Here is a 25,714-nt window from a genome sequence, read left to right as displayed (position 1 = left end):
TTGAGTTTAGAGCCTATGAACACATTTTTATCAGCTGCAGTCAGTACAGTGTGTGTTTTCACACACTTGTTCATTTTTGCTGGTAGTTTTCCCACTGACTTCAATTAGTAAAAGACTATGTTGTACAGCAGGGCCCTTCTGAGAACTGTCTAAACTTCACACTCCCAAAAATTGGGTGCAAAAAGGGTTGTGTTTGTATGCATTGTGTTTCTTCAGAATGTGAAATCATTTTTGTAAATATTATGTAAATACAATTAAGCCACAATCACAGTTTTGTTTTAAACAGTTTTATTTTAAACAGTTTTATTTTGAAAAATACAATGTGCAGTGTAATGTCAACTAACTGTAATACTGACACTGTCAATCAGAACTTGTACTTCACATAATGATCGCCTAGACATGCAATAAAATATGTACCTGTCATGAAGCACTCCCACTTCCACTGTTTCATCATTATCTTTTTATGGCATGTCACAAATCCATGTACATTGAAACATGCTCTACTTTTGCAGTCTTTCTACAGACTTGACAGCACACTCTTGTCACATAGCTCAAGAACACCAGCCTTATTGGAATTGAATGGCCTTTGCCATTGATTTCAGCGGGCAGAAGGCTTCTGGATATCCACCTATTAATGTATTGTGTGTGGCCATTGTTATCCTTGAACTGTATCACTTGCTTGTAACAGGAATATTTTTAGGAAAAAATCTTAAAAATGGTACGTTATGTCAAAAACAGCCAACTAGTTTTACATCATGGGTTTTGCATTCGTTTTTGTTATTGGTAGAAATCTTAAACACCAACACTGCTATTAGAGATTCTCAAGATGTTTTCCCTCCAGATTTGGAGAGTATAAAGGAAAAGGTTAAGAAATGTTAATAGTACAGTGAGACACAGAGTGGCAAAGCTAGCTCTGAACATCCACGTGTTTCAGACTATATATTGCAAGCACAGCTTTCCTCCCTTCTTCCTCACCCCTTAGTTTGAGCTTTAAATATCCTTTCCACATTCAGGGCAAAGGATGTCATCCCTTTCTGTGAGGAAGCCACGACCCACCAATGAAAGGGAGCACTTCTTACAGTTAAAGCAATCATTATGCCACTGCCGTTCTTCAAAAGAGATGTACTTGGTTCCTCCGAGTCCTGTTTGAAAAGCAAAATCATTCTGTTACAAGAAAACAATGGCAGGTCAGCCATCAGGTCATGCAGACTGACATGGAGATCTGACACACAGCAGTGAAAAGATGCCATTGTGGCAATTCTGTTTGTCGCTGTGCTAATTTTGCCATCCTTATTCTGTAGTGACTAACATTTTCGTTCTCAAATACTTCTGTTTCTTTCAGCAAAGTTAATGAGCAAGGCTGTTATCCCTAGTGATAATGGCAGAAATTAACTTCCAAGGAATGGCCCTGCAACATGCAGCAGAAGAAAAGCAAAGCACCTGACTCTGAACAGAATTCTGGTAGTTTTTTACAGAATGTTTTATGGCACCTGAGTATGTTAATTTATGTCTTGTAGAGGTGCATTTTAGATAATTAAAAAAGAAGTCTGTCATGTGTCATGACTTGATTCATAGCTCTGAAGGAAATATGAGGTTAGTAAAAAAGCATTCCAGAATTTGAGGCTATGGCAGTTATCATCAGGTGTATTGAAGCTGTACAAAAGAAAAAAAAATGGGAAAAATGTCTCAGTAGTAATTGTCTTTTGCTTAACCTCAAAAATGGCTAGTTGGAGTTCCATGAAAAGATTTAGTTGGGAATCTCTCGTACCAGGTCAGACTTTTTGTTTAGTTTTGCCTTTAGTAGCAACTCAACACACACAACAGCCACAAAATGTAAAAGCACCAGCCACGAGAGACTTACCACTGATTGGGTTTGTGCATCCAGCACACTTTTTGGCGTAGAGGTTGCAGAAGCAGCTCAAGCAGTATGCAAACTCATCCCTGGAGGTGAAGCGCTGTCCAGACAGCTGCTTCTTGCACGCAGTACACACGAAACACTCCTTATGCCATGGTTGCTCCCGGTAGGTAACGCCTCCTGTGGTGATAGCCTGTTTTAGGAAAAAAACAAAGACAAGAAAGTGTTTTCTTAAGAGTGGCAAGTTTGTCTTTTGATTTGGTAAAGAGGAAGGTTGATGAGATTTTTGCAGGTGGGAGGAGGGGAAGGAGCCTTAGCAACAGCAAGATTACAATTTTGCTTGGAGTTGACCTTGAGAAAATCATGCAAGTGCTTTATTGTAATTCCTCATTTATAAAAAGAAACCCCATGCTAAAAGTACTTTATTCTGCATATATTGTAAAATCTCACTCTCAACTGGACTCTGTTTTTCAAGCTACTCTTTGTATGTTGCTTTTTGTATGCGTTTACCAGAGTTTGTCTCATCACTGTTCCTTCACCTGTCCCTTTCTTCATGGTGGAGGAATTACCTGATGTGTTTCAAATTCCTTCCTTTGGGAAAGACTGGTTTATTTCATATTTTAGATGAAGTATTTACTTTCTGCTTCTCCTGACTTTGTCACGGAGTTTTCTTTTACAAGTAAGTGGAACTGTAATGACATAATCTCTTAAAACCAGTTAATTCTTAATCTTTTCACACATACAAAAATGAGATATTCTGCCTACTTGGATATAAAATGGGATGGACTTCAATCCCTTAGGTTTCACATAAGCAAAATAAGAGCACTACCTTCTTGCACTGGACACATTGCATGGCAAACTGCATTTCATAGCAGGGTACACAAAAGTTTTGATTGTCCTTAGGGATGAAGCTCTTTGTCCCAATAGGCTGCTGGCAGCGGCAGCAGATAAAGCAGGTCTCATGCCAGCTGTTGCCCTTGTATTCCATCTTCCGAGTGCCTGTAATGAGAGCAGAGCACCAAGTGAACTTCTGGAAACCAGAGCAGTTTGTAGCTCTGGTTTGCCTGGCAGCTGTCTGTCAGTCCAGAAGCATTGCAGCTGTGAGCTAGAGGCTATTTAATGTTTCTACCAGCCTTGCATGACATTTGGTACCACTTTAGGTTTTCGGAGATCTCTTCTCCTGCAAAGAAGAGAAACATCTATTGCAAATAGCTACAGCCTAGAACAGCTTTTTGTGGTCTTATTAGGCAAATAATGAATTCCACTGCACAGGAAGATTCAAGAGAATTGGACAGACACCAATATAAGTTGCTGTTAGTGCTGAGTGGAGGTCAGGCCATTCCTCATTAAAGACTGACTTCATTCATTCCACATCTGTTTTGTGTCTTTCTCATATAGCAGCAAGGTGCCTGGTTAATTACAGACTCATAGAATGATTTGGGCTGAAATACACCTTAAAGATCATCTACTTTTAAACTCCCTGCCATGGACAGGGACACCTTTCACTAGACCAGGTTCTCAGGGCCTTATCCAACCTGGCTTTGAACACTGTCAACGATGGGGCATGCAATTCCTGTCAAGCACCTTGCCTCCCTTTCCCAATGAAATACAGGCTCTGTCTGAGACAAAGGATTATTTCATATCTGCTCAGGAGCCTTTTTCTTGTTCTCATTGAGATTGTATTATAAGTTTGCAATTGTTTCCAGCTCAACAGAAACTATCCTAAATGTTTTTCTGTCTCTTGAACCTTACAATAAGAAAAAAGCTTTCTCTCTGTTTTCAGTTGAATTGAAAATATGGTTGAAATGTGGAATTTAAACAATCCTTTTATTGAAAAGCAGAAAAGTGGTATGGTAGTTAGGAAATAAATGCACTTCTCTTGAACAAAGTTTTAGGGTTCAGATAGTGTTCTTTGCAGATTCAGTGCACTGTATGGCAGGTGGACTCTGAGCTATTCCAGGAAATTGGAGATGCCCTATTAGATAGATAAATTTATTCGCACACAGTGTGATTTCTATGTACCAGTTTGAGTCAGAATATTTGATACTGGCCAGAAGGGTAAACAACCAAATGCAGTTCCTGCAGTTCTGCATCACTCCTGGAGTCTGTAACAGCAAACATGAAGTCAAATACTTGGAAGACTGACAAGCTGATCGAGTTGGCTAACGATAAAGAACCACACTAATGCCTTTGATGCCAATTCTCTCTGCCTCTATTACTGCAGGCTGAAGTTTAACCATTTTCCCTTTCTCAAGCATTAATTCATCTTTGTTTACTAGTTACATATTTTTCTTCTTTTATGATCTCATTAAATTCTTCTGAGAGGCATACTTCAGGACTTATTTGGTGGATATTTTTGGTTTTTAAATTGACTTGCATCAGTAGTAAGTGAACTTTCTGCTACTTACATTCTTGAATATTTCTGTTCCTTTTTATTAACAGACACCTTCTAAAAATTATGCCCTCTCTATGCTGGTAACTTCCTATATCATGTCAAGGAGCAGATAAATCAGTCCTTGAAAGAATAATAATTTGGAGAAAGAAGATGTGGATTTTTTTTAATAGTCTAGAATTTTATTTTTACATTTGCAGCTGTGCTCTCTTCGGGATGGTGTTGTCATTGGAACTCAAAGAGGGGAGAGCACTGTTTTGTTAGCTACTAGACTGAAGTCAGTGTGAGTTGGGCTTGCAGAAGGACTGAAAGAACAAGCTTGTAATCATTTAAATGGACACCTCATGGTAAAGTTTCCATAGCTTGGACAGGAGCACTCTGTGCTGGGTTCAGAACTGGCTGGATGGCCAGGTCCAGAGAGTGATGGTGAACGGTGCTGCATCCAGCTGGTGGACAGTCACCAGTGGTGTCCCTCAGGGCTCTGTGCTGGGGCCAGTTCTGTTCAATATTTTTATTTATGACATGGATTATTGATGAGGGGATTGAGTCTTTTATTAGTAAATTTGCAGACAACACTAAGCTGGGATCATGTGTTGATCTGTTGGAAGGTAGGAGGGCTCTGCAGAGAGACTTGGAATGCTGGATGGATGGGCAGAGCCAAATAAGATGAAGTTTAATAAATCCAAGTCCCAAGTCCTGCATTGTGGCCACAATAACCCCCTGCAGCGTTACAGGCTGGGAAGGATGTGGCTGGACAGTGCCCAGGCAGAAAGGGACCTGGGGGTGCTGGTTGACAGCTGCTGAACATGAGCCAGCAGTGAGCCCTGGTGGCCAAGAAGGCCAAGGGCTCCTGGCCTAGAATAGTGTGACCAGCAGGAGCAGGGAGGTCATTCTCCCCCTGTACTGGGCACTGGTGAGGCCACAACCTGAGTGCTGTGTCCAGTTCTGGCCCCTCAGTTTGGGAAGGACATTGAGACACTTGGGTGTGTCCAGAGGAGGCAACAAGGCTGGTGAGGGGCTTGGAACACAAACCCTGTGAGGAACAACTGAGGGAGCTGGGGGTGTTTAGCCTGGAGAAAAGGAGACTCAGGGGTGACCTTACCACTCTCTACAGCTCCCTGAAAGGTGGCTGTAGTCAGGTGGGGGTTGGTCTCTTTCTCCAGGCAGCAGCTGACAGAACCAGAGTACACAGCCTTAAGCTTCGCCAAGGGAAATACAGGTTGGATATTAGGAAAAGTTTTTTACAGAAAGAGTGATAAAGTACTGGAATGGTCTGCCCAGGAAGGTGGTACAGTCATCATCCCAGGATGTGTTTAAAAGAAGACTGGATGTGGCACTCAGTGCCATGGTGTTAGGGCATGGGTTGGACTTGATTATCTTTAAGGTCTCTTCCAACCTAGTCATTCTGTGATTCTGTGATCTACATTTTGCTTTTAGTGGCTCAAAGCAAAGGGCAAGTTTAGCACTAACAGTCTCCACGAAAGATATCCAATCACATGCTGGTTCTTTCAAAATAAATTATGCTTTCACTGGTGACCATACTCCTCTGCTGTAGCTCCTGTGCTACGGCAGTGTGCTGTGTAAGCAGAAAAAGCATGGTGAGTGTACTGCTCTCCCAGTGTGGTGACATCTCAGCTATCTTGGGTAAGCATCTAGAGACCAGTGGGTAATTGCAAAGCTTACAAAAATTAATTTCTTCTCTTCTGGGTTATAAGAGAAGCAGTGATTCCGTGTCACTGAATCCAGCTTCCATTACTACGTATACATATACATATACATATACATATACATATACATATACATATACATATACATATACATATACATATACAATGTATAACTGGCACAATAGACAAAAAGTGATCCACCCAGTAAATCACTGATAATGGCAATGAATCTGATGAGCAGTACTAAAAGTATATACACATAACATTATAGAATCATAGATTTATAGAACAGTTTTGGTTGAAAGGATCATCTAGTCCAAGGCCCTGGCAGTAAGCCCAAGGCCCTTGCAGTAAGCAGGGCCATCTTCAACTCGATCAGGTTGCTCAGAACCCCATCCAAACTGACCTTGAATTTTTCCAGGCATGGAGCATCCACCACCTCTCTGGGCAACCTGTTTCAGTGTTTTACCTTATCCCCTCATTGTCGAAAACTTATTCCTTTTCCTTATCTAAATCAAGTTTTTTTAATTAAAAAAAAAGTTACACTTTGTTCTATTGCAACAGGCCCTGCTGAAAAGTTTGTCCCCATCTTTGTTACAGGTTTGTTACAGGTCCCCTTTCAGTACTGAAAGGCTGCCCCAGAGCCTTCTCCAGGCTGAACAATCCCAGCTCCCTCAGCTTGTCTTTATAAGCAAAGTGTTTCAGCTCTCTTTGTGGCCCTCTTTTGGACCTCCTCCAACTGTTCCATGTTCTTCTTATGCTGGGGCTCCCAGAGCTGGATGCAGCACTCCAGGTGGGATCTCTCAACAGCAAAGTTAAGGGGCAGAACCACCTCCCTTGCCCTGCTGCCCACAGTGCTTTAGGTGCAGCCCAGGATACAACTAGTATTCTGGGATGTGAATGGACTTCCTGTGTCATGGAGTTCCAGCTTTAAAACTGCACTGGCTATTCCCAAGCATGTCAATTTTTATTTCTGTGTCAGCAAAATGGGTGCACATGGAATAATAGATGTTTAAACTCTGAATAGATAGGGTAGTCTGCTTTTAAATATTGTCGATCTATTTTATCATCAAGCCTTCATTTTTACACCTGAGGAGCAAAGTGTTGTGGTTTCCTCTTTTTATCTGAGATGACCAATGTCAGAACCAGCTGACAAAGTAACTAGTAATCACTATGGAGTGTGTATGAGGATTCTTCAAACTGCCTTTTAATATTTTATTTCTGCACTGCTAGCACTTCAACATTAAGGCCTTCAAATCATCAAAGAATGCTATAGTATTGTTGTAAGAAGAACAGGTTTTAGCAATCTAATACTATAACCTCAAGTTTCATGTTAAAAAAAATAGCTCTTTCCTCTTCCTTCATATCTTTGTGCTCAAGAAAGACTTCAGAGGCACTTTGATCAATTTTCCATCTGTCTGAGAGAAGCTAAATTTTGAGTAATTAGACCAAATTTTCACATGAATAAAAGTTCTTCCATGAGCCATTATGGACATTACATGTTCTAGTCATGGAAGTGGACTAAAATGCACCATCACCAGTTTTTTACATAGTTCAGCATGACCTAGTAGAGATAGTCAAGGAGAAATATTTCTCACAAATATTGCTGAGTTTGGGCTTGATATTTAGTCCAAAAAGTGAACATCCTAACCTGGCATAATTGTCTTCTTGCACTCATTACATTTGGAAGAGTATTCATTGGAGTAGCAGTCAGTACAAAGTAGATGTTCCTCTTTTGCAGCAAAAGGTTTGTCCACCAAGGAATTCTTGCACTGGAAGCAGTGGAAGCAGGTTTCATGCCAGTGGCGGTCCTTATAAGACAGATCCTGTAGAAATCCAAAACCACAGAGTAAGTGGAATGAATAGTTTGCACAACTGGAAGCTCAGAGAATGCAAACACATCCAAATCTGAACTCCAGCCAGGAGCTGGGGCTGCTTTGAGGAAAACAAAATGTTCTGACAAAGGTGAACTTATTTTGCTGTGATAACAAAGAGCAGCTCATGACAACTATCAACCCTTTTTCAGTTCAAGGTACCCTTTTTGTTTGTGACAGAGGAGCAGCTAATTTCACTTAGGTATTTCCTTTGAGAATAAAGCCCAGCCTTTGAGTTAACTTGTTAACCTGACAAGTATGATAGACTTCCCCTATTTGCCTTATCTATTGCTGATTTCTAGTTCATTTCATGGATATTTACTCCTGAACAGAAATATTTTTTCCCAATTGCATTCTGGTTTTTTTTTTTGACAAGTTTACACCAAGAGTGGAATGAGTCTGATCTGTTTTGGGTTTTTTCCACTACAAAAAATTTTTACTGACTCTTGTGTTTTGGTTTACCTATATTTCAGATGTGGATTGTACTGAAAGGTACAAGACCACATTGTACCTGCATCCCGTGATCCAGAGTACTGGCCAAGGGATTAGTGTGGGCATGTTAGTATTTAAAATACTCTTCACAGTGGTTCCTTTGGTTACTTAAAAGAAACAGTCCTTCTCAAAATTGTGACCTAAAACAGTGGATTGTGCTTTTTAAAATTTAAGTTAAAGTGGCCTGTACATGTAACACTTGAACAGTGTCTTTGGACTTCAAACAAAATAGAGTTTGGATGATTACAAGAAGCGGTGTCTACCCCAAAATATGGAGGCTCTGGTTTGGGTTGGGAGTGTGAAAGGCTAGAATTGTCATGAATAGAGAGTATAAAAGTTCAGCTGAAATAAGTTCTCAGGTTCTAGCTCAAGATCTACTCTGTATTTATTGCAGGCACTAAACTAATCAGGGTAATTGAAGGAAAAGAGCGAGTGGTAGAATAATGAATTCCAATTTTGCAGTTGTGTGAAGCATCACAAAGGGTACGTACCTGATCTGGCATAAGCTGTACTATGTCAGTCAGTACAGTCACAGGTAACTCCAAATGTGCAATCTTAGGCCAGAGCAAGATACCACTGATTTCAGTTAACCTAAAATAACAGTTTGCCTTTGGGAGCCTTGTTCTCATAAACAGCTAGCTGGAAACACTGAAACAGTTTCATCTAGCTCAGCTGATATGTGGTAGCTTGTTAAACTTTAGTAATTTGTGTCAAAATTTGACTATGAAATTAAACCTTTCTGTTTGGACATCTGTGCCACTCAACTAATTTTTTTGAATCATGGTGAGTAACAGTTTTCATCTCTGAGATTGCACTCTGTGGTAGAATATCTTAGACTTCCACTTTACATCTTTCAGACAGTTGTTTATTCAGCTCATCTATTCATTTCAGCTAAATCCTTTTGAAACAACACAAATTTCTGACTGTAATATTTTAATATTTTCTAATAGCAAATGAAAACCAATCTTCTTTGGAAGTTACTTACATTTTTTTCTTCTCTTTGAGGGAAGTTTAATAGCCTAAATCTGGTCTCATATTATATTTTCAACAGAAAAAATACAATATGCAGTGTTTTCCAAAATAACTGAAATTTGTCTTTTAGAAAGTAGAACATCAGATCTGATTTTCTTGCTCTTGTAACGTGATGTATTCAATTATTTTTCCTCATTACCTGTCATTTCCTGGTTTTGCAATTTTCAGCAAGCTATTTTTTAATATCCAAAATTCATGTGGTGATGTATGCATATTTTATTAATTAAATGATACCCTGAAGATGGCACATGCCTTTTAGAAGAAGAGTAATGAAGACAAAGATTAGGTGTCAAAGATGAAAGATTTGATCCCTGAGTCAGTTATGATGGCAAGATTTTATAGGCAGTAGCTGGGTAGGTGACAGTAGCAGATATTTCATCATGATGAAGTCATGAAGCAAAACTAAACAAAAAGTACCCCAGATAAAAAGTGGATTGAATAATCTTTAGCTTCTCTGGATTACTATACATTGAATGTAGAGAGAGTCTAAATGTCTGACTTTGACAGTAGAATATTAGACTGATGAAATGGATATTGCTTTCTTTCTCTGAATCTGTCACATCTGAAAGCAAGCTAGTCCAAGGTACTGGTGAAACCATTTATGCATCATGAGTGTTCTTAGGTCACTAAAAAGGAGGTTTGGTCTATTGCAGCATGTTGTGTATTTTACTGGAGGCTTTGACTTGTTCATAAGCTATGGATGTATTGATCTGGAGCAAAATCTACACTGGAAAAGCATGTGCAAAAACTGACTGAAAGCATTCTGAATGTCAGGCTGCTCCTCTGTTAAGCTGAAAGAACATCAGATTTAGTCTAGGCATATGAATTCTAGTTTATGCTAGCTGATTGTAACCCAAATAAATCTGTTCCAGCAGAAGGTACAAGTGATACACAACTAATTCCTGTTGTGTTTTCCCTTATTTTCATTATGACACCCACCAAGAAAACTTTGACAAGATAACTGTTAACATTGGCAAGATCAAGTTTTACAGCTTCTCCACAGCTCTCTATAGTTTTGCTCCAGCATGGTTCATTTGGCCTCTAGGGTGGGACTACATGTGACTTAGAAAAGTGTGTTTAAAAAAAAAAAACCCAGAAAACGCCCTTAGACTAGGGTTAGCAGTTAACTGGGTTAAGCTTGGGCTCCTCATACCCTGCATTTTTATTGTCTTCTCCTCAGGCTTTTTAAGTCCAAGCAAACTGAAGCCATTATGCAGTACCATTTCTCTTGAACAACAGGGTTTGAAGTTCTGTGGGTTTCAATAGGGACCCAGTAGGAAGAAGGCGATTAGAGAGTTTATTACCAGAACAGTAACTGTATATGTTGTTCATGGCTTTTTTTACCACAATGGTCTTTTCAGAAGGTTTAATGTAGGAAATGGGCTACGCCAACTAAATGCTGTGCAGATTTTAGCTACACATACCCTGTAGCAAAACCCTTAAGTACGTTAGACTGGCACATACCTATAAAAGTATGTGGAGAAAAGGTAAAAACAAGTGATATTGTGCTGTACTCAGCCCCTTATATGTGTGAGAAATATTAAGGTAATCATCTCTTTTACCATTTCACTTCACAAAACTAGCCTGAGATTCAATAATGAGCTGAAAAAGTGTTGCATGTTGGGACAGGGTTTAAATATTAAAAATGAGAAAAATAATTATTTTTTCTCTTTCCTGATCCTCATTACTGGAGGTTTTATTTCTTGTTTAGTTTATGTGTGAGAATAACCCTTTTGATGTATTTTTGGCCTGCGTGCTGACACAGTAGCTGTATCTCACAATCCACTCATAATTTAATTTGCACATTTCACAGAGAGAGTTTTCACCCCCTTCTGCTTGGCAAAGCCAACTTGTGGACTGCATTAAACACAGGATTACTGAAGGTATTTCCAGTATTTGCAAGGTTTCCATATCATAGGATCTGCAAGGAAAGTATTAAAAAAGCCAAAGTCAACCAAAAGTAACCCTTCAGCAGTTAAGCAAATGTGTGCAAGATGTATGGATTTCCAGAAATAAGCATGAAACTGTAGGTGTGGTGAGCATTCACCAGGGACTTAGCCATTAAAATGACAATTTTTTTCTAGAAAAGTAAATTTCTCCTGTAACTTGTTGGCATATGGATAATGTGTAATAGGTATGAGAGAAATAACGTTGTATTTTCATACTGCCTGCTGGTGCCTCCTACCAGTCAGTATATGAAGCTTTTAATTTGTCTGTGAAAGTTTTGTAAGCATCAGCTAGAAGTGTTTACAGTTAATGAAATGGCTTATGCCCAAAGGTGTCATTCAGACATATGTTGTCATTCTGAGATCTTCTGGTGGCAAGACTTGTTCTTTTAAAACAAGGAACAAATTAGTTATTACTCAGTTAAGTTCACAGTTACCCATAAACTACCTGAAAAATTAGAAAGATAGTGAAGAAATTTCTCCCCTGACTTGAATTCACGGTAAGTTTCTCTACAGCATTGCTGCCTTGTGGGCTCTCTGTGCTATAGCTAATACACAGTGTGAAAATTCAGCATCAATTTCATCCTCTCAGAGTCCAGCGCTGTCAGAATTTGAGTATTACAAGTGTCCTCTTCTCAGCACCTGTGTTTTCACTTTGTTGTAACCCTGTCAGTTATAGGAGGTTTGATGTAATTGGGAGGGTGGGAAAGAAGGAAATTAAGAGTATCTGGTTCTTGTTGGTGAGGAAGGAACAGGGAAGTTTATAAATATGATTGTTTAGTGAAAGATTTTGAGAATATAGAAAAAGTAGACGAGATTGAAATGAAGGCAATTTTTGAGATTTCTTAGCTAATGAACAACGGGAAAACAATAGTGTAGCTGAGCAAGTAATCTCTTTCTTGATGAAACAATACTTTCTTTAAGTAAGCAAGTCTAAAAGTCAGAAGAAGACCTTGACTGCTTGGCAGGAGAGGTCTAAAGAGTAGTTTTTAGAGTTTAAAATGTAACACAATATAGTAATGTAGTGATTCTTATAAGCTGTATGTAAATGCTATAAGATTTGTATCTTGTATTAGATTAGTTAGTGAGAATCAGAATATTCAACACAGAAAATGATTTAATCTATTGTAACGAGAACTTCGCTCTCTTACTCTTCTCTTGTTTTTACTTGCTCACTCTTCTATGCTCTAAGCTTCTCTTACTCTTGCTTTCTTTTTTTTGCTCTTCTTCGCTTTCTTTCAGCTTTGCTCTGAGCTGCAGCTGGCAGCTCCCAGGAAAGCTCTGCACTCACGCCTTTGCAATAAATTGCATGTCTACGACAGCTTCAGAGATCTCTGTCTCCGTCCATCCCGACCGTGCAAGAGACCCCGACCCACTCCTACAGTTGTCTGTGTAGCTTTTCTTAGTGAAGAGAAATAATGGTGGCCAAGAAGGCACTTGTGAAGGAAAATCTGATGTGAGAACTTTGTGGGACTTTCCATGTTGTAATGTGGATGTAAGTGTGGACACTGCTGCCAGATGCAGAGGCCTGGATGTGACCTTTTCTCATGACACTGTCACTCCATTAAATTTTTTATTCCAAATGTTACAGTTTTGGGTTATGTCAAGCATACAAACAAATTGGAGTCAATTCCGTCTATACAATAAATACACTGGTTTCATTCCCAAATGTAGTACAATTTCTCTTCTTTGTTCAGATGAAAAAGTATGTGTAAAAAGATTTATGTAAAAATGCATATATATAGGTGTGTGTATATGTATTTCTTTTTTACTTATATACCTGCATATTCATACAGTTTAATGAGGAGAAGCCTGATTTTTTTTGTGACTGTTTGATGGCTGAATTATGCTCAGTCACAGTGTACACACTTCATCTGAAACTTATCTTGTGGCTGAGGCGCATGTAAGGGCTCTCTCAAATGTGTTCTCTAGTGTCTATTACTGTCATTGAAAAACTACTTCAGTTTTCTTCTCAATGAGAACATTCATAGGATCTCTTTTTCTACCCAAACACAGGTTTTTTTCAGAAAACTTGCAGGAATTTAAGTTTCAACTTTTATCCATTTATCAGAATTTACTAAAATTGATCAACAGCTTCAAAAACTACAGCATGAACAGGCACAAACAGCAGTCACAGAAACAACAAAAGGACATGTTTGTTTCTGGCACGCTTTTTAGATCTTTAAGAAATCTTTATTTACTATCTCTTAGTTGTGTTTTCCACATATAGTTCTGGTTTTTACATAGATAAAATATTCTTAGATTGCAGACAGTGGGGTTTTTTTCTTTTTTTTTTTTTTTTCAATCTGTTATTAGAGTGTGCTTCACTTGAAAGTAAAGAAAAGCAGTATATCGGATAACACCCACACTCCCTAAATACATAAATCTGGGTTGAAAAGTTCAGCCTGATTAATTCCTGAATACTTTGACCAAGATTTGTTGAAGCTGGTCCAAGTTTTTAAATTCTTGACTATCAACACATGGAAATATCTTCTCAGGGGATTAGAAAGAGACCTTAAAACAAAAGCACATTCTGGAACACGGCAGGAATATTTTGCTTTTTCAGGTCAGGCCAGGCCAGCTGTATCTCATCTCTAACCTGAATATTTATGAGCTGTAGGAAAGCTGGCAATTTTATACCTTCTTACAGATTATTGCCAGTTCCCTGTCTTGGTGGTGAAAAATTTTTTACCTTTTTAAGGCTTCTGAAAAGGACTTTCCTACTGATTTGCCAATAGGGTGTTGTAGATCAATTTGGAAGGTATGAGGCATTTATTTTTTCCAGTGTGAGTAAGCATATATTTTTTTATCTCTGAAATAGTGATTGGGTGGTAGTATCACTAATGGGAATTAGTTCATTTTTGTAGAGGAATGGATCAGCAATGGGAAATCAAAAATCAGATATCCTTGGGTTGTGAAGAATCCTATGGGCATGCAATACAAATTGCAGTTCTATTGCAATCTTGCTCTGTCAGTGAAAATCTTGCCCAACTTCGAACAGGCCAATTTTATGCAAGGAGGATGCATATCAGATGAAGTCTGTTGGTAGCTGTGTAACAGACACTTCACTGGATGGCTCCTCTGTCCTCATTCAGGCAGGCTGAAACTGGCATGAACTCCAGTTGTTTAAATTTATTTAAAAGAAATACAGGTGGTCACAACTATTCTGTTCCAGGCAGGTGTTTCCATGTCTTGTAGCAGTGCATAACTCAAGAAGGCAAGGCCTCTGCTCTGTCCATCCCATAGACTCCACTATCATCATTCTGTATTTAAAAGGTTAATTTTTCTATCTCTATCTGATTTGTTATTTGAGTCAGCATTAGCTGGATTTCTGTGAGCTCCAAGTTAGCACCTTTGCTTGAGTGTGTGTCTCTTGATGACCTCAGAAGTGTGGTCACTGCAAAGCCAGCAGTGGATTAGCTCCCTCTGACCCAAAAGCAGGCCCAACCAGCTTCAGTCACCCTTTCAGATCCCAGCTAGCCCTGAGGAAAGGCTCACCCAATGAATCAAAGAGAATTTCTTACATCAGAGCATCGGATCATTCTGCGCTTTACAGGAGTGCATTTCTATTACCATGCTGGGTAAAGAGGGGTTTGCCAAGTGAAACAATAGAAAACAGATACTGGGGTCCAGAAAACATGCTCTGCCATCAAAAGAAACCCCTGTGTAGTTGTTAGGCTGGATCCTTCCAGATCTCAGAGCTCTGTATCCAGGCTGCTCTCTCAAGATTTCTGTAACAAGACACAAATCCAACATACCTTGCAGTCAGCGCCAATAGGTTTTTTGCACTCCTCACAGGTGTTGGAATAAAGATTTTCATAACATTTCACACAGAAGGGGCTGTCCTCCTTCAGGATGTACTTCTTACCAAATAGAGACTCTTTGCAGTAGTGGCAATCAAAGCGTTCAGTCATGTTGGTGTCTGGAGCCCAGCTATCCTGCACACAAAGACAGGAACAAGCACATGTCAGACAGAGCTACGCTTGACCCAATCCCCCAAGAGATGTTTATTAATTGTTTTTCACATTGTACCTCAATTTTAATCCGACTTTCAGTCAAATAATTGAACACAATAGGAAAAATCTGGGCTATAAATTTTGCAGTGCAGCCCATCTAAATTAGCCATCTGTTGATCCATCTTTGGCCAGACCTAGTGCTAGAGATGAGAGGAAAGATTAAACCCTGAGTGTGAAGAATTCTTGTGGGATTTGTAAATGGAATTTGACCTATAGGTCTGCAACCAGAAGGTGTTTCTCTAGGGGATGGAGGGAGTCAAGTCCATTAAGAGGATGAGCCAGCTAATCTTCCTTCAGAAGCAACATCTCCTGGATAAGGCAAGAGAAAGGTTTACATTGCTAGTAAACTTGAGTCATGCACAGACTATCAGGCACCACAGTTATGTGCTTCTGCACCTTCCTTCTCTGCATTCTCAGTGGGCCAATGTCTGGCAATCATTTCTCCACAGGCAGACACCAGCCCTCCATCTCTGCTAGTGCATGGACTGTGGGGGCGGAAGGTGTAGGATTGGTGACTGTGTATCTGATTCTCCTCTGATGCACCTGAAGAAGTTGTCCAATAGCTGTAGTGTATTGGGACACAAATGGGACCTGGATCCTGGGTTTTCTGGCTCAGACAAATGTAAAAAAAATTACTAGGAAAGGGAAAAATCAAGTAGAAGAAACTGTATATAATGTTTCAGCTTGTCTGAATTAGGGGCAATTGATGTTTGCTCCTCAAGTCTTGTTACAGCTCTATCATTTTCTGGATGGACACGCAAGCAAAGATGACACAAATGTCTTTGATGAATATTTATTATTGCCTGGGACAATTTATTTTGGGTTTCATGACAGTCATCACCTTCTTTCTTAACCTGAGGCTTGCAGCATGTGTTGCACCTGAAATCTGGAGGGTACATCTGGAGGAGGGCATAGCTGCCTGCTTAGGAAAGGCAATTTCCCAAGTAGAAAGTACATGCCACCTGGACTGCATGATCTTAACTGCCTGCCAGGCTGCACCTCCTCTTTAAGGCACATCTGATCTATAAATCCTTAAATGTTTTGAGTACTAATAGCTTAAGTGGCTACCTCTGTCTTTCATGTGCAAGTGACATTTACAGCACCTGCAGTCCTTTTGCCAGCTTCAGCTCTCAGTTTTAAACAAAATGTTACTTGCTTAGTGCTCTTGGCACAGGTTGCTGATTTCTGGAGTTTGTCCTCTCCCTCTGGCAGTGGGAGCCACCCATAGGGCATTCTGAAATCCTGAGTTCTTCTCCAGGATTTCAGTATTTATTATTATCTTTCATTCTGTCTCGCTGGGATATGATTAAGGTTTTAGAGCTGTCTGAATGGACTAATTTTATTTTTAAATGGCCAATACACTGCTGAATTTTGTGGTGACTAGCCCAGACTGAGGGGTGAGTGCTTTTACTTATGTGAAGTAGGTAAGTGATGTCTCCAGTGCTGGAAAGTCTTACGAATCCTAAGTAACTACTAAAGAAGAGAGACAAACTAGCAAGCCCCAAAATATGCCTGGAAGGAAGCACAAATCCTGGCAGCTGGTCTTCTGTGCTTCTGACAACCCAGGACTAGCAGGGCAACTGCTTTGGCCTTCAAAATGGTCTAGGAACTAAGTAACTTTCTTATCCCAGAGGGGAACTGGGAGTATGTAGGGTGCTCTTTGTCCTTAAGGAGCAGAGAGGATCATAGGACTGATAAGAAGACAGAAAGTAAGAAGATGTGCTGGAGAGAGAAGTGCAATGACCACCCAAAGCTCCCCTGTAGCCCATTTCCAGCAGCAGCAGCTAGCAATGGAAGTATAAGGCAGGAGAACAGGGACAATACATAGGGACATTTCCGTAACAATTGCTTCCAGCAAGTTAGTCTTCTCTTGAAATACACCTGCAGTCTTTACCAGAACATTTAATAGATGATAATGGATTTTCCTCCCTGTTTTGAGCCTGTTTACACCCCTAACCTACATAATAGGTTTGGACTTTCCCAGGAAAGAACTAGTCAGGACCTAATTTCCTTCTGAAGTAATCTCAGCAAAATGCAGTCAGGCCAATGTACACTGAGATATATGTGCAGATGTATGACTAAGACTGAGAGGATTGCTAGCTTTTGTTCAAATAGCCTGTATTTAGGACAGAAATATGTACTTTTTACCTATATTAGGTATTTTTTTCCAAATGATAGGATTTTGTTGCCCATTCAGTGTGCATTATTGCTAAGTTAAAATGTGAGCAGAAACCACTTATGAATTTGCATTTGTCACCCTTCTTCAGAATTATTTCTTTCTAACCCTGATTTAAAAGTAGATGTGTGATACTGAAGAGTGAAAAATTTCTCTGCAGTCCTGATGTGTAAAAGCAAAAACTATAGAGTGTGATTCCTTTACAGGTTTATACCATTTCATCCAAAGTTACTAAATGTTAAATATTTGTGACTTGTGCTTTGTGACTGGAAGAAGGACTGTTCCCTTAGAAGTGGACGTTCCTGTCTCTTGGTCACAGGACTTTCCCTCTTGAGTGCTGTATTGTCTTCTGGGTGCATTTCACTGGAGCAGAGGTAAGCATAATATAATAGATGTATTTAATAATTCATATAATAATGTAATAATTCAACAATTCAAAATAATTCAGCAATTATTTAATACTTGCTTCCATGATTTCAGAAAATACCTGGGCACAGCCCTGCAATCCTGAAAGAGATCTAGTTTTGTTAAATGTGTTTTAAGATTGTCCCAGGGGATTGTCCCCCTCACCCTGAGCAGGGAGAGGCAGTCCTCATTTCTACATCTCAAACAGATTTAGGGATGAACTCTGCTCTGTGAAGACAATGCAGGGACAGCTCTGGATGAGATTTGAGGAGCAGCTGTAGAGATCTGGGAAACTGAAAGACAAGATCTGCATTTTGGCTTTAGTTTTGTGAATCTTTTATTGGATCTGGGAGCAATTTTGGATCCAATATATTTTAAAGTTAGGAATTCAGGTTCATGTGGTTTCATTCAGTAAGCTGGAATTAAGGTTGAAGCATCCCAAAATTCCAGGCTGTTTAAATCCAGGTCTTGGACTGAATCTCATGATCTACTCTGTGCTATTTTGAGCATATTGTACAGAGTTTTTTCTGCTCCAGAGAGAATTAAGTGTGAGGTAATAATGGGTCCTATCTAGTAAATACTATAAGGAATTTCAAACAAATAATTTCGCTGTTGTCTTACAATCAAGGAACCTAAAATCACACTGAGCAATATTTTTGCCTGTCACTTTGTACACATGGTCCTTTACATTGCCAGTCCATTAATTCCTGTTATATAAAATCCCCTCATGTTTAGCTTAGTGCAGGGCATATGCACAGTTTTGGACTTTAAGGGGAAAAAAAACAAAACAGGAAACTTGGATGGCTGTAGATGAACACAAATTGCAATTCAACCTCCTTGCCATTGATCTATTTCTTTCTCTTGTGTTTGATACTTGTTGACCATAAAGAGCTGTGGGACAGAGGCTCATCATTATTACAGCACTTTGTGGTTAAAGATCTTTAGATTTTATTACTGTAGTCATTCTATACTTATGCTTTTTCAGATTCCTCTCAACATAATCATGATGAAGAAATTGATTTTTTCTGCCATTCAGTCTCCCTCCTACAGCATCAGACATAGCAAGTACATCTCCAAAAGGAAAAGAGCTTTCAGTTGTCTGCCCAAAAGAGAAGCTACAGCTTATGCCAAATGTTAGTACTACCCACACTGTGTCTCACAGGAAGAAAGAATTGGCAGGAAAATTAACAAAAAGTTAGTAGACTGACTCAAAATCTATGCTTCTTTCCTCTTCTTTCCCCGTTGGCTCAGTCTCATTTTACTGGCAGTAATTCCTAAAGTTGTCATATTACTGCATAAATATTAGGGCTCATCATGTCATTAAGAAATAATCCAGTGTTCCCCCATCCCATGACACTACTGACTACTGAAAAAGCAGACCTTGCCTGCTTCTTCAGCTGTGTCTGCAAGCCTAATAAATGCTGTTCTGTCCATCTCTTGTTTCAACTTTTCATAGGGGGTGATGAGCACTGAGAGGTGCAGATGCACAGCACAAGAGAGAGAAAGAGGCCAAGGGGAACAATCTAAACCATGTAGGAGTTGTTTAGTTTATTCAGTGAAGTTCTGACCTCTTGTTGTAACAGCATCTGGAGACACAGAATGAAGCCCCTGTAGATGCCAAAGGAGGACTTGCTGTTGACTGAATTAGCTGAGTAGCGTTGGGGCTTTCTCTCCCCATGCCCCTGGATCAGTATGTTGTGTTAGCCATCTGCATAGGAAACAGAAGGTCTTCCTTCAAGATGTACAGGAATTTCTCCCACCTGTCTATTTTTCCAGAAGAACAGTACACATGGAGAATTTTCTATTTGTTTATTTCTCTTCCCCTGAGGAAGGAAGATTTGTGTCTGGCAACTCCAGTGACATGAGCCATGCAGGTTTGGAGCATTTGGAAACAATTTATGTTAATGCTCCAAAGGCTAAAATGAAAAGATTTATTTACAACCATGAACTGACAGTTCAAACTACGCTGGTCTTTCTGGCAAGAAGTGATTCTTTTCCTTGCAATTTAGCCACATTCATTATCTGTCATCTTGTTTCAGCAACAGGAAAACACTTGGAAGATCTAAGCATCTTTCCAAACCAAACCATAGGGCCATGCGAGGGGAAAAGAGGGCAATCAAATTTTATTTATTTTTAATTTACTTTAGAAAAATCAGGAATGACCATTTTCTCTTCATCAAAAACCAGGAAAATTGGTTTAATATTTGAAAACAATAGTAATAATAACATAAAATAATAAAAAAATTGACCCCAAGTAAAATATCCCAGTCATGCCTTTAGATGCTAAATTTTAAAAGCTACTTAAAGAAAAAAAATCATTTTTAATAAAGTTACCTTGCAATATCCTTCAAAATTACATTTTTTCCAAGGTTTTCCAAGGGTTTTTCCAAGGACTCACCTTCCCTGGAAATGGCTGACTTATTTTGTGTATGGTATAACATTCTGATCTGTTTTTTAGAGGTTTTTTTAATCTCTGTAGTGCAATTTTCTGACCAGACTGCATTAACCTATGTAGATAACCAAAGCATACCTGGTTCCTGTCTGGATTGCACAGTGAGCTTGTCATGAACTGGAAAGTGGATAGTGTGCTGGGTAAGATTGTATCCTTAGCAGAACATAAATAATTTTAAAAAAATGAAATAGAAAATGTTTCTTGTGTGGCAAGGCTCCTCATGCATCTGGCTAAAGTAATCCCAGTTACAGCAGCGGAGAAGGAACTCTCCACTTGTGGTTCCTGTGTGGTTTATTGTGTTTGGCAGTCAATAAAGATCTGCTCCAGTCTAGAGCCACTCCAGCAGTGGTAGAGCAAGAGCCAGTAGTAATATCTACAAATGCCACAGAAGAACTGAGCACTGACACTTTGAAATGGTACCCCACAGATTTTGCTCTATGGTCTATCATTTCAGTATCTCAGGCTGATACTGAAATGACTGGAGGGTCTATGCTCTTACCCATATTCCTGCACACAATTCAGTTACAAAAGAAGAGTGTTGAAATAACCTGGAACATGATGACTTAAATCTGCCACAGCAAGGAGGAGCACAGTTCAAGTGGAAAGGCTTGCTTTTATTTTGTATTTTAAAGCCTTTTGAAATTGCTGTCCTCCTTCTTTCTCTTGCAAAATAAGCAAATGCTTGTTCAGAGGAAAGGTCAAGTACTTGATCCTGCTTAGGCATAAAAAATTGTATTTCTAATAACAGCATTTAAGCAGATAACAGAACATTATAGTGGAGAAAAACAGTATAAGATTAATAAACTTTTTTATTATTTCTGGCACTATCCTGCAGAAGTAGTGTATAAGCTAAATGTCTGCAGACACTAAACTCCAACAAAGGTTTGTTTTTCCAGAAAAGGATTGCTTTCTTTTATTGTCAGGAACACTGACTGCTAATCGCAGAGAAATTAGACTTTAAGATAAAAATGCCCAGAAATGCCATGTGCTACCATGCAGTCATGTTTCCAAATTTTTCTGTATTTTTTAAATCCTCCTTACTACTACCCAGGGCACAAAACCAGAATAATGTCCCAAATAGCCTGTGTTTCCCTCTTTAAAGAAAGGATAGAAGAAAAGTTGGGATGATTCTGTGGAAGAAGAATGCTTTGTTTTTTGTCCTGTCCTCTAGCAGCACGGCTGTGGTTGTTTACTGAGGTAAGACCACAAAGCCCCTTGTGTCTAAGATAATTGGCAAGCCTGGTTTGGGGGATTGGTTAATGCACCTCTTACAGCTGCTGGATAAAACTGCTGTGGCAGGGAATGCCTCAGGGCTGTGAGGTACCCACACTTCCCTGCCCAGCTGCCATGCCCACGGCCTTACAAAATGTGACAAAGGAGGCTACATAAACCTTGGGGCATCCCTTCAGCTGGGCACATCTTAGAAAACCAGATGGATTGCACCTGTGTGAAACCAGTTAGGCCCAGCTTGGGGGGGTTGTGGCTGAAGACTGGACCCAGAGAGAACATCTACTGAGGTTGAGCCAAAGTACCTGTGGTGTGTGAAAGGTACAGAAGAAAGCGCAAAGACATAGAGAGCCTGATGGCATGGACATAGGCAATCTTCTTGTGGGCAAGATTATTTCCAGCTGAAGAAGGAAGATGTTGAATCCACCATGGAGAGCTGCACAGCATAGTACGGAAAGGTGGAATTCATCAAAGGCAAGATCCTGGTCTCTGAAGACACTTCTGCTCTAAATCCCATGGGTGCTTCAGAGCAATGACAAAACACAGCTATGTAAATGATTGCAGGTATTTCATGGCTTTATGCAATTTGCTGCTTTTATTATGCAAAATGAAGTGAAGAAACAGTGGTGGGTTTTGACCCCTTACATTTATGCTTGCTGGGGGTCAAGAACAAACACCATCAGAGTGATGCCTTAGAACTTTCTCTGTGGTGGTGGATATATTTGAAACTTTAAATTCAGGAATTTTCTGTGAAAGGGAATGGTGAATATGCTTATGTCAGTGTTATGCTCACCTGCATTCCTCTTATGGCATATCATAATATGTACAGTTACCATTCAGCATCCTAGTTGATATAATTCAGCATAATATGGAAGGGTATGTGAAAAGGAACAAAATTAACTTTATCACCATGAGTATGAGTTACTGGCATGAGTATTTTGATATTTATCCTTCGGAAAAGGCTCTACTGGTTTATAATCAAATTCTATCTATATATAGCTAATTAATATTGTTGAAATGTTAATGCTTCAGTGGCTGTCAATGTATCCAAGATTTATTTTCATGAAACCTGTCATTACCCTGCCATTTCATACTCTCACTTGTGGTGAATCTGTATCACAAATAAGTGTGCATATGTAAATTAAATATTAAAACTACACCATTAGAATTAATCAGTCTAAAAATGCAAATTATGAGATTCCCCCAGTCTCTGAAGCAGTACCCAAGTGAGGGAAGATGATTGCCTACAACACTACACCATTCAGAGTTTGTCCAGAGATGCTCAGGACAGATTTATCCATCAGAGAAACATGGATGAGACCTAGACTTGAATGTTCCTGGTCCCTGGGGACCCTGAAAGACTGTGAGCATGCTGGCCAGCAGCAACAGGAATTGCTTGTTGGTGATGATGTTAACACTTATCTGACCTTCCCTTAACTCTGAATATCCTGGCCCCGGTGAGATGAGGCAAGGCAAGGAGGTACATACCCAAGTAACACATTGCTTGAGCTCAGAGCTCAATGCCCTGGAGAACTGAACCAGGGGTCTCTTGTGAATATAGGTCTTTGCAGCCCTCCTTATCCTTTTCTTTTGGAATGAAAGATTGAATTTGCAGTGCAGTGCAGCAGAAACTGTCATTAACCCTTACAATTATAGGAGCTCTACTTTGTCACCAATGTTTTGAGGTTGTTTTCTATTTTTGGCTTCTGACATTCAAAGCATGATGGAATCCTGGCAGACTGTGTTGTGTGTGATCAAAGGAGCTATCTGATCTCTTTTCTAATGCAAGGTGTGCCATCAGGGAGAGCTGATGCCTGTATGGACAGGAAAGATGTGATTTCAGGGAAAGTGCTATCCCTGGACTTCTCTAAGGAGTGGGAAACAGATCATTATTTGCTCCTGAGTTCTTCAGTTGGGAATCACCATTACATGCTCTGTGTGGTAGGAACTTCACATGGACAAACAGTATCTGACACAATGTAGCCACTGCTGGGAGATAACAGTGATTTCACAAAAACTAGTAGTATTTCCCTGTAAATCCAAACCACCTGGAAGTGACTATTTGATGCTTGCATATGTAGCACTACCACTTTCTGTGGGAGCCCATTTGGCAGAATGGTGAGAACCAAAATTAACTATATTTTATCCCAGTACTTTTGCTGTCCTGGGCTTTTTCAAAAGACCACAAGAACTGGTTCACCCCCTAGCCTCAGTTGTACTAGTTAGATGGAGATGTCAGGTGGGAACCCAAGGTAACTTTTAGGAATTTGATTGCTCAACAACATCATTTTATGTCTTTTCAGCTGCCCCATTCACCTCAACCACATGTTAGTTCACAAGCCAGAGGTCATTTTACCCTATGGCTAGGGTAAAAGAGAGTTTTATTGGTTCTCTGATCACATTTTGATAGTAATGTTAGGCTGTGTCAGGAACTGAGTTTTCAATACAGCAACTCATATACTTTAAAAAAAAATTCTGCATATGTCACCAAGAATTGGCCAGCTTTTATTGAAAAAGAGCAACCTTTAGAATCCATCCTTTCCCAGTTATGTTTACAGGTGCACAAAACAGACCTACATTTTTGTAAAATAAACAAACACATGGGTTTTTTTGGTGAGTTGGTTTTTTATTTTTTTGCCTTCCATAGCCAAATGCCTGAAGCAATAATGTTCAAAGTTTACCATCTGGCTGATAAAAGGCACAGAAGATTTTGTTGAGAAAGCTGGGAGTCCAATAAATTTATGAACTGATGAAAATAGGGTTCACAGCAGAAACCCCAGAGACAACCATAACTGAAGCATTCTTTCACATTTAATGGATTTGTGTATCTAATAACATAGATGGGACCAACAGAGGGATGTTGGTCCCTTTTAGAACAATTCCTATTCAAGACAACATATAAATACACCTAACCATCAATAAATATTACAGCTACTGACCCTGACAATCTCAATGTCAATTAGCAATCTTAGTTAATATACCTCTAGATTGGAGTCAGGGGAGTGGCAATTACAGACTGACTTGCTGGTATCTATATTTTTATAACATTTGCTGTACTCAGCAGAGCTGTGTGTCTCCATACAGAGCTTAGCTGTAATATGCAGGTATTTGGTCAACTAAATAAAAGCCATATCCCTTGGGGGAAGTAAAAAGTTTGGAACAGCCATCAATGCAGACAAAGTTAGTATTTCCTTTATTACATACACAGAGAAATCCACGTTAGCATACAGTAAGGACTGGGTTATTGTGGCTGCACACACATGCACACAGAGAGAAGCACAAAAAGAAGGAATGCAGAGCTAATACTTGGGATTTGTATTCTAATTTATTCTCTCCACATAAAAAAGAAGAAATACAATGCTGATGGCTCCCGTTTTTCCCATACACGATCTATCCACGCCGTTTGCCGGCAAAGAGGAGAGGCTACCTTTGTTTCATGTGCATCTGTTCTTGCTACAGTACCAAAATGCTCCTTTGTTGAGCCCGGCAGCAGGAGTGCACGGAGGTGTAAGGAATCTAAGACCCCATCTTCTACTTTTTATCACCTTCCCGGTGGATTACACAGGCAGCACAATACAGTCATTAAAAATAGTTACACATGAAAAGACCCGGTGCCTCATCAGCTCGCTGATGTGTCACTTTGCTGACGGACATGCAGCAGTAATTGCTGCGATAAGAAATTTGTCTTTTTGTCCTCCCCACACCCCTGCCCGTGCACTTGGGAGAAAGGGGGACCGGCAATCTCTCTCCTCGCATCCTTCCTCAATAACCCACAGGGATATTAAACAACCCTCTCCTCCTCTCTGCCCTCTTTGTTTAAAGCGACACCTCCAAAGATGTGTTCTGTGGGTAGTGGGGGGGAAGGGGAAAAAAGGGATATTTACTTACAGAGCAGTAGCGGGCAGTTAATGCCACCTCCTGGACCGGGGACAGGGGGTCACATCCATTAACAAAAGTGCCAAGAGCACCCTGGCCTGCCTGCAGCCGGGAGCTGTGCAGCCAGCTGGGGCTTCCCACTGCCTGCAAAGAGCGGCTCCGCCGAGTGCAGCTCTGCAGTCAGCGAGTGTGGAAAGAGGCTGCTGCCTTCCCCAGCCTAGTGAAACCCCTCGCTATCATTTTACCATATAAGGAGACAAAAGCATCGGAGACTCTCATGCTTTGAGGCGCTCTGCAGCTGGCA

At 39.9% G+C, this 25,714-nt stretch overlaps 1 protein-coding gene across 4 annotated transcripts; it reads right to left on the bottom strand.

The window, feature by feature from the left end:
* Nucleotides 1–271: 271 nt before the first annotated feature.
* Nucleotides 272–25,620, bottom strand: FHL2 (four and a half LIM domains 2). 4 transcript variants are annotated; one of them, XM_031056200.1, is made up of 7 exons: nucleotides 25,423–25,617; nucleotides 15,017–15,196; nucleotides 7,566–7,740; nucleotides 2,685–2,854; nucleotides 2,019–2,048; nucleotides 1,862–1,937; nucleotides 272–1,142 (listed from the first exon to the last, which is right to left on the bottom strand). In XM_031056200.1, exons 2-7 carry the CDS (start codon nucleotides 15,170–15,172, stop codon nucleotides 991–993), a joined length of 759 nt encoding a protein of 252 aa, XP_030912060.1. In that variant the 5' UTR covers nucleotides 15,173–15,196; nucleotides 25,423–25,617; the 3' UTR covers nucleotides 272–990. The 4 variants fall into 4 exon arrangements, with proteins under 4 accessions (XP_030912060.1, XP_030912061.1, XP_030912059.1 ...); XM_031056201.1 differs by having other exon boundaries at nucleotides 1,862–2,048; nucleotides 15,127–15,196; nucleotides 25,423–25,620; XM_031056199.1 differs by having other exon boundaries at nucleotides 1,862–2,048; nucleotides 15,017–15,191; nucleotides 25,423–25,618.
* Between the last annotated feature and the right edge of the window lie 94 nt (nucleotides 25,621–25,714).

This window comes from Geospiza fortis, unplaced genomic scaffold (genome assembly GCF_000277835.1).
Source record: "Geospiza fortis unplaced genomic scaffold, GeoFor_1.0 scaffold192, whole genome shotgun sequence".
NCBI lineage: Eukaryota > Metazoa > Chordata > Aves > Passeriformes > Thraupidae > Geospiza > Geospiza fortis.
Note: the sequence above shows the minus strand (reverse complement) of the source record. Positions and strands in the feature narration are given on the sequence as shown.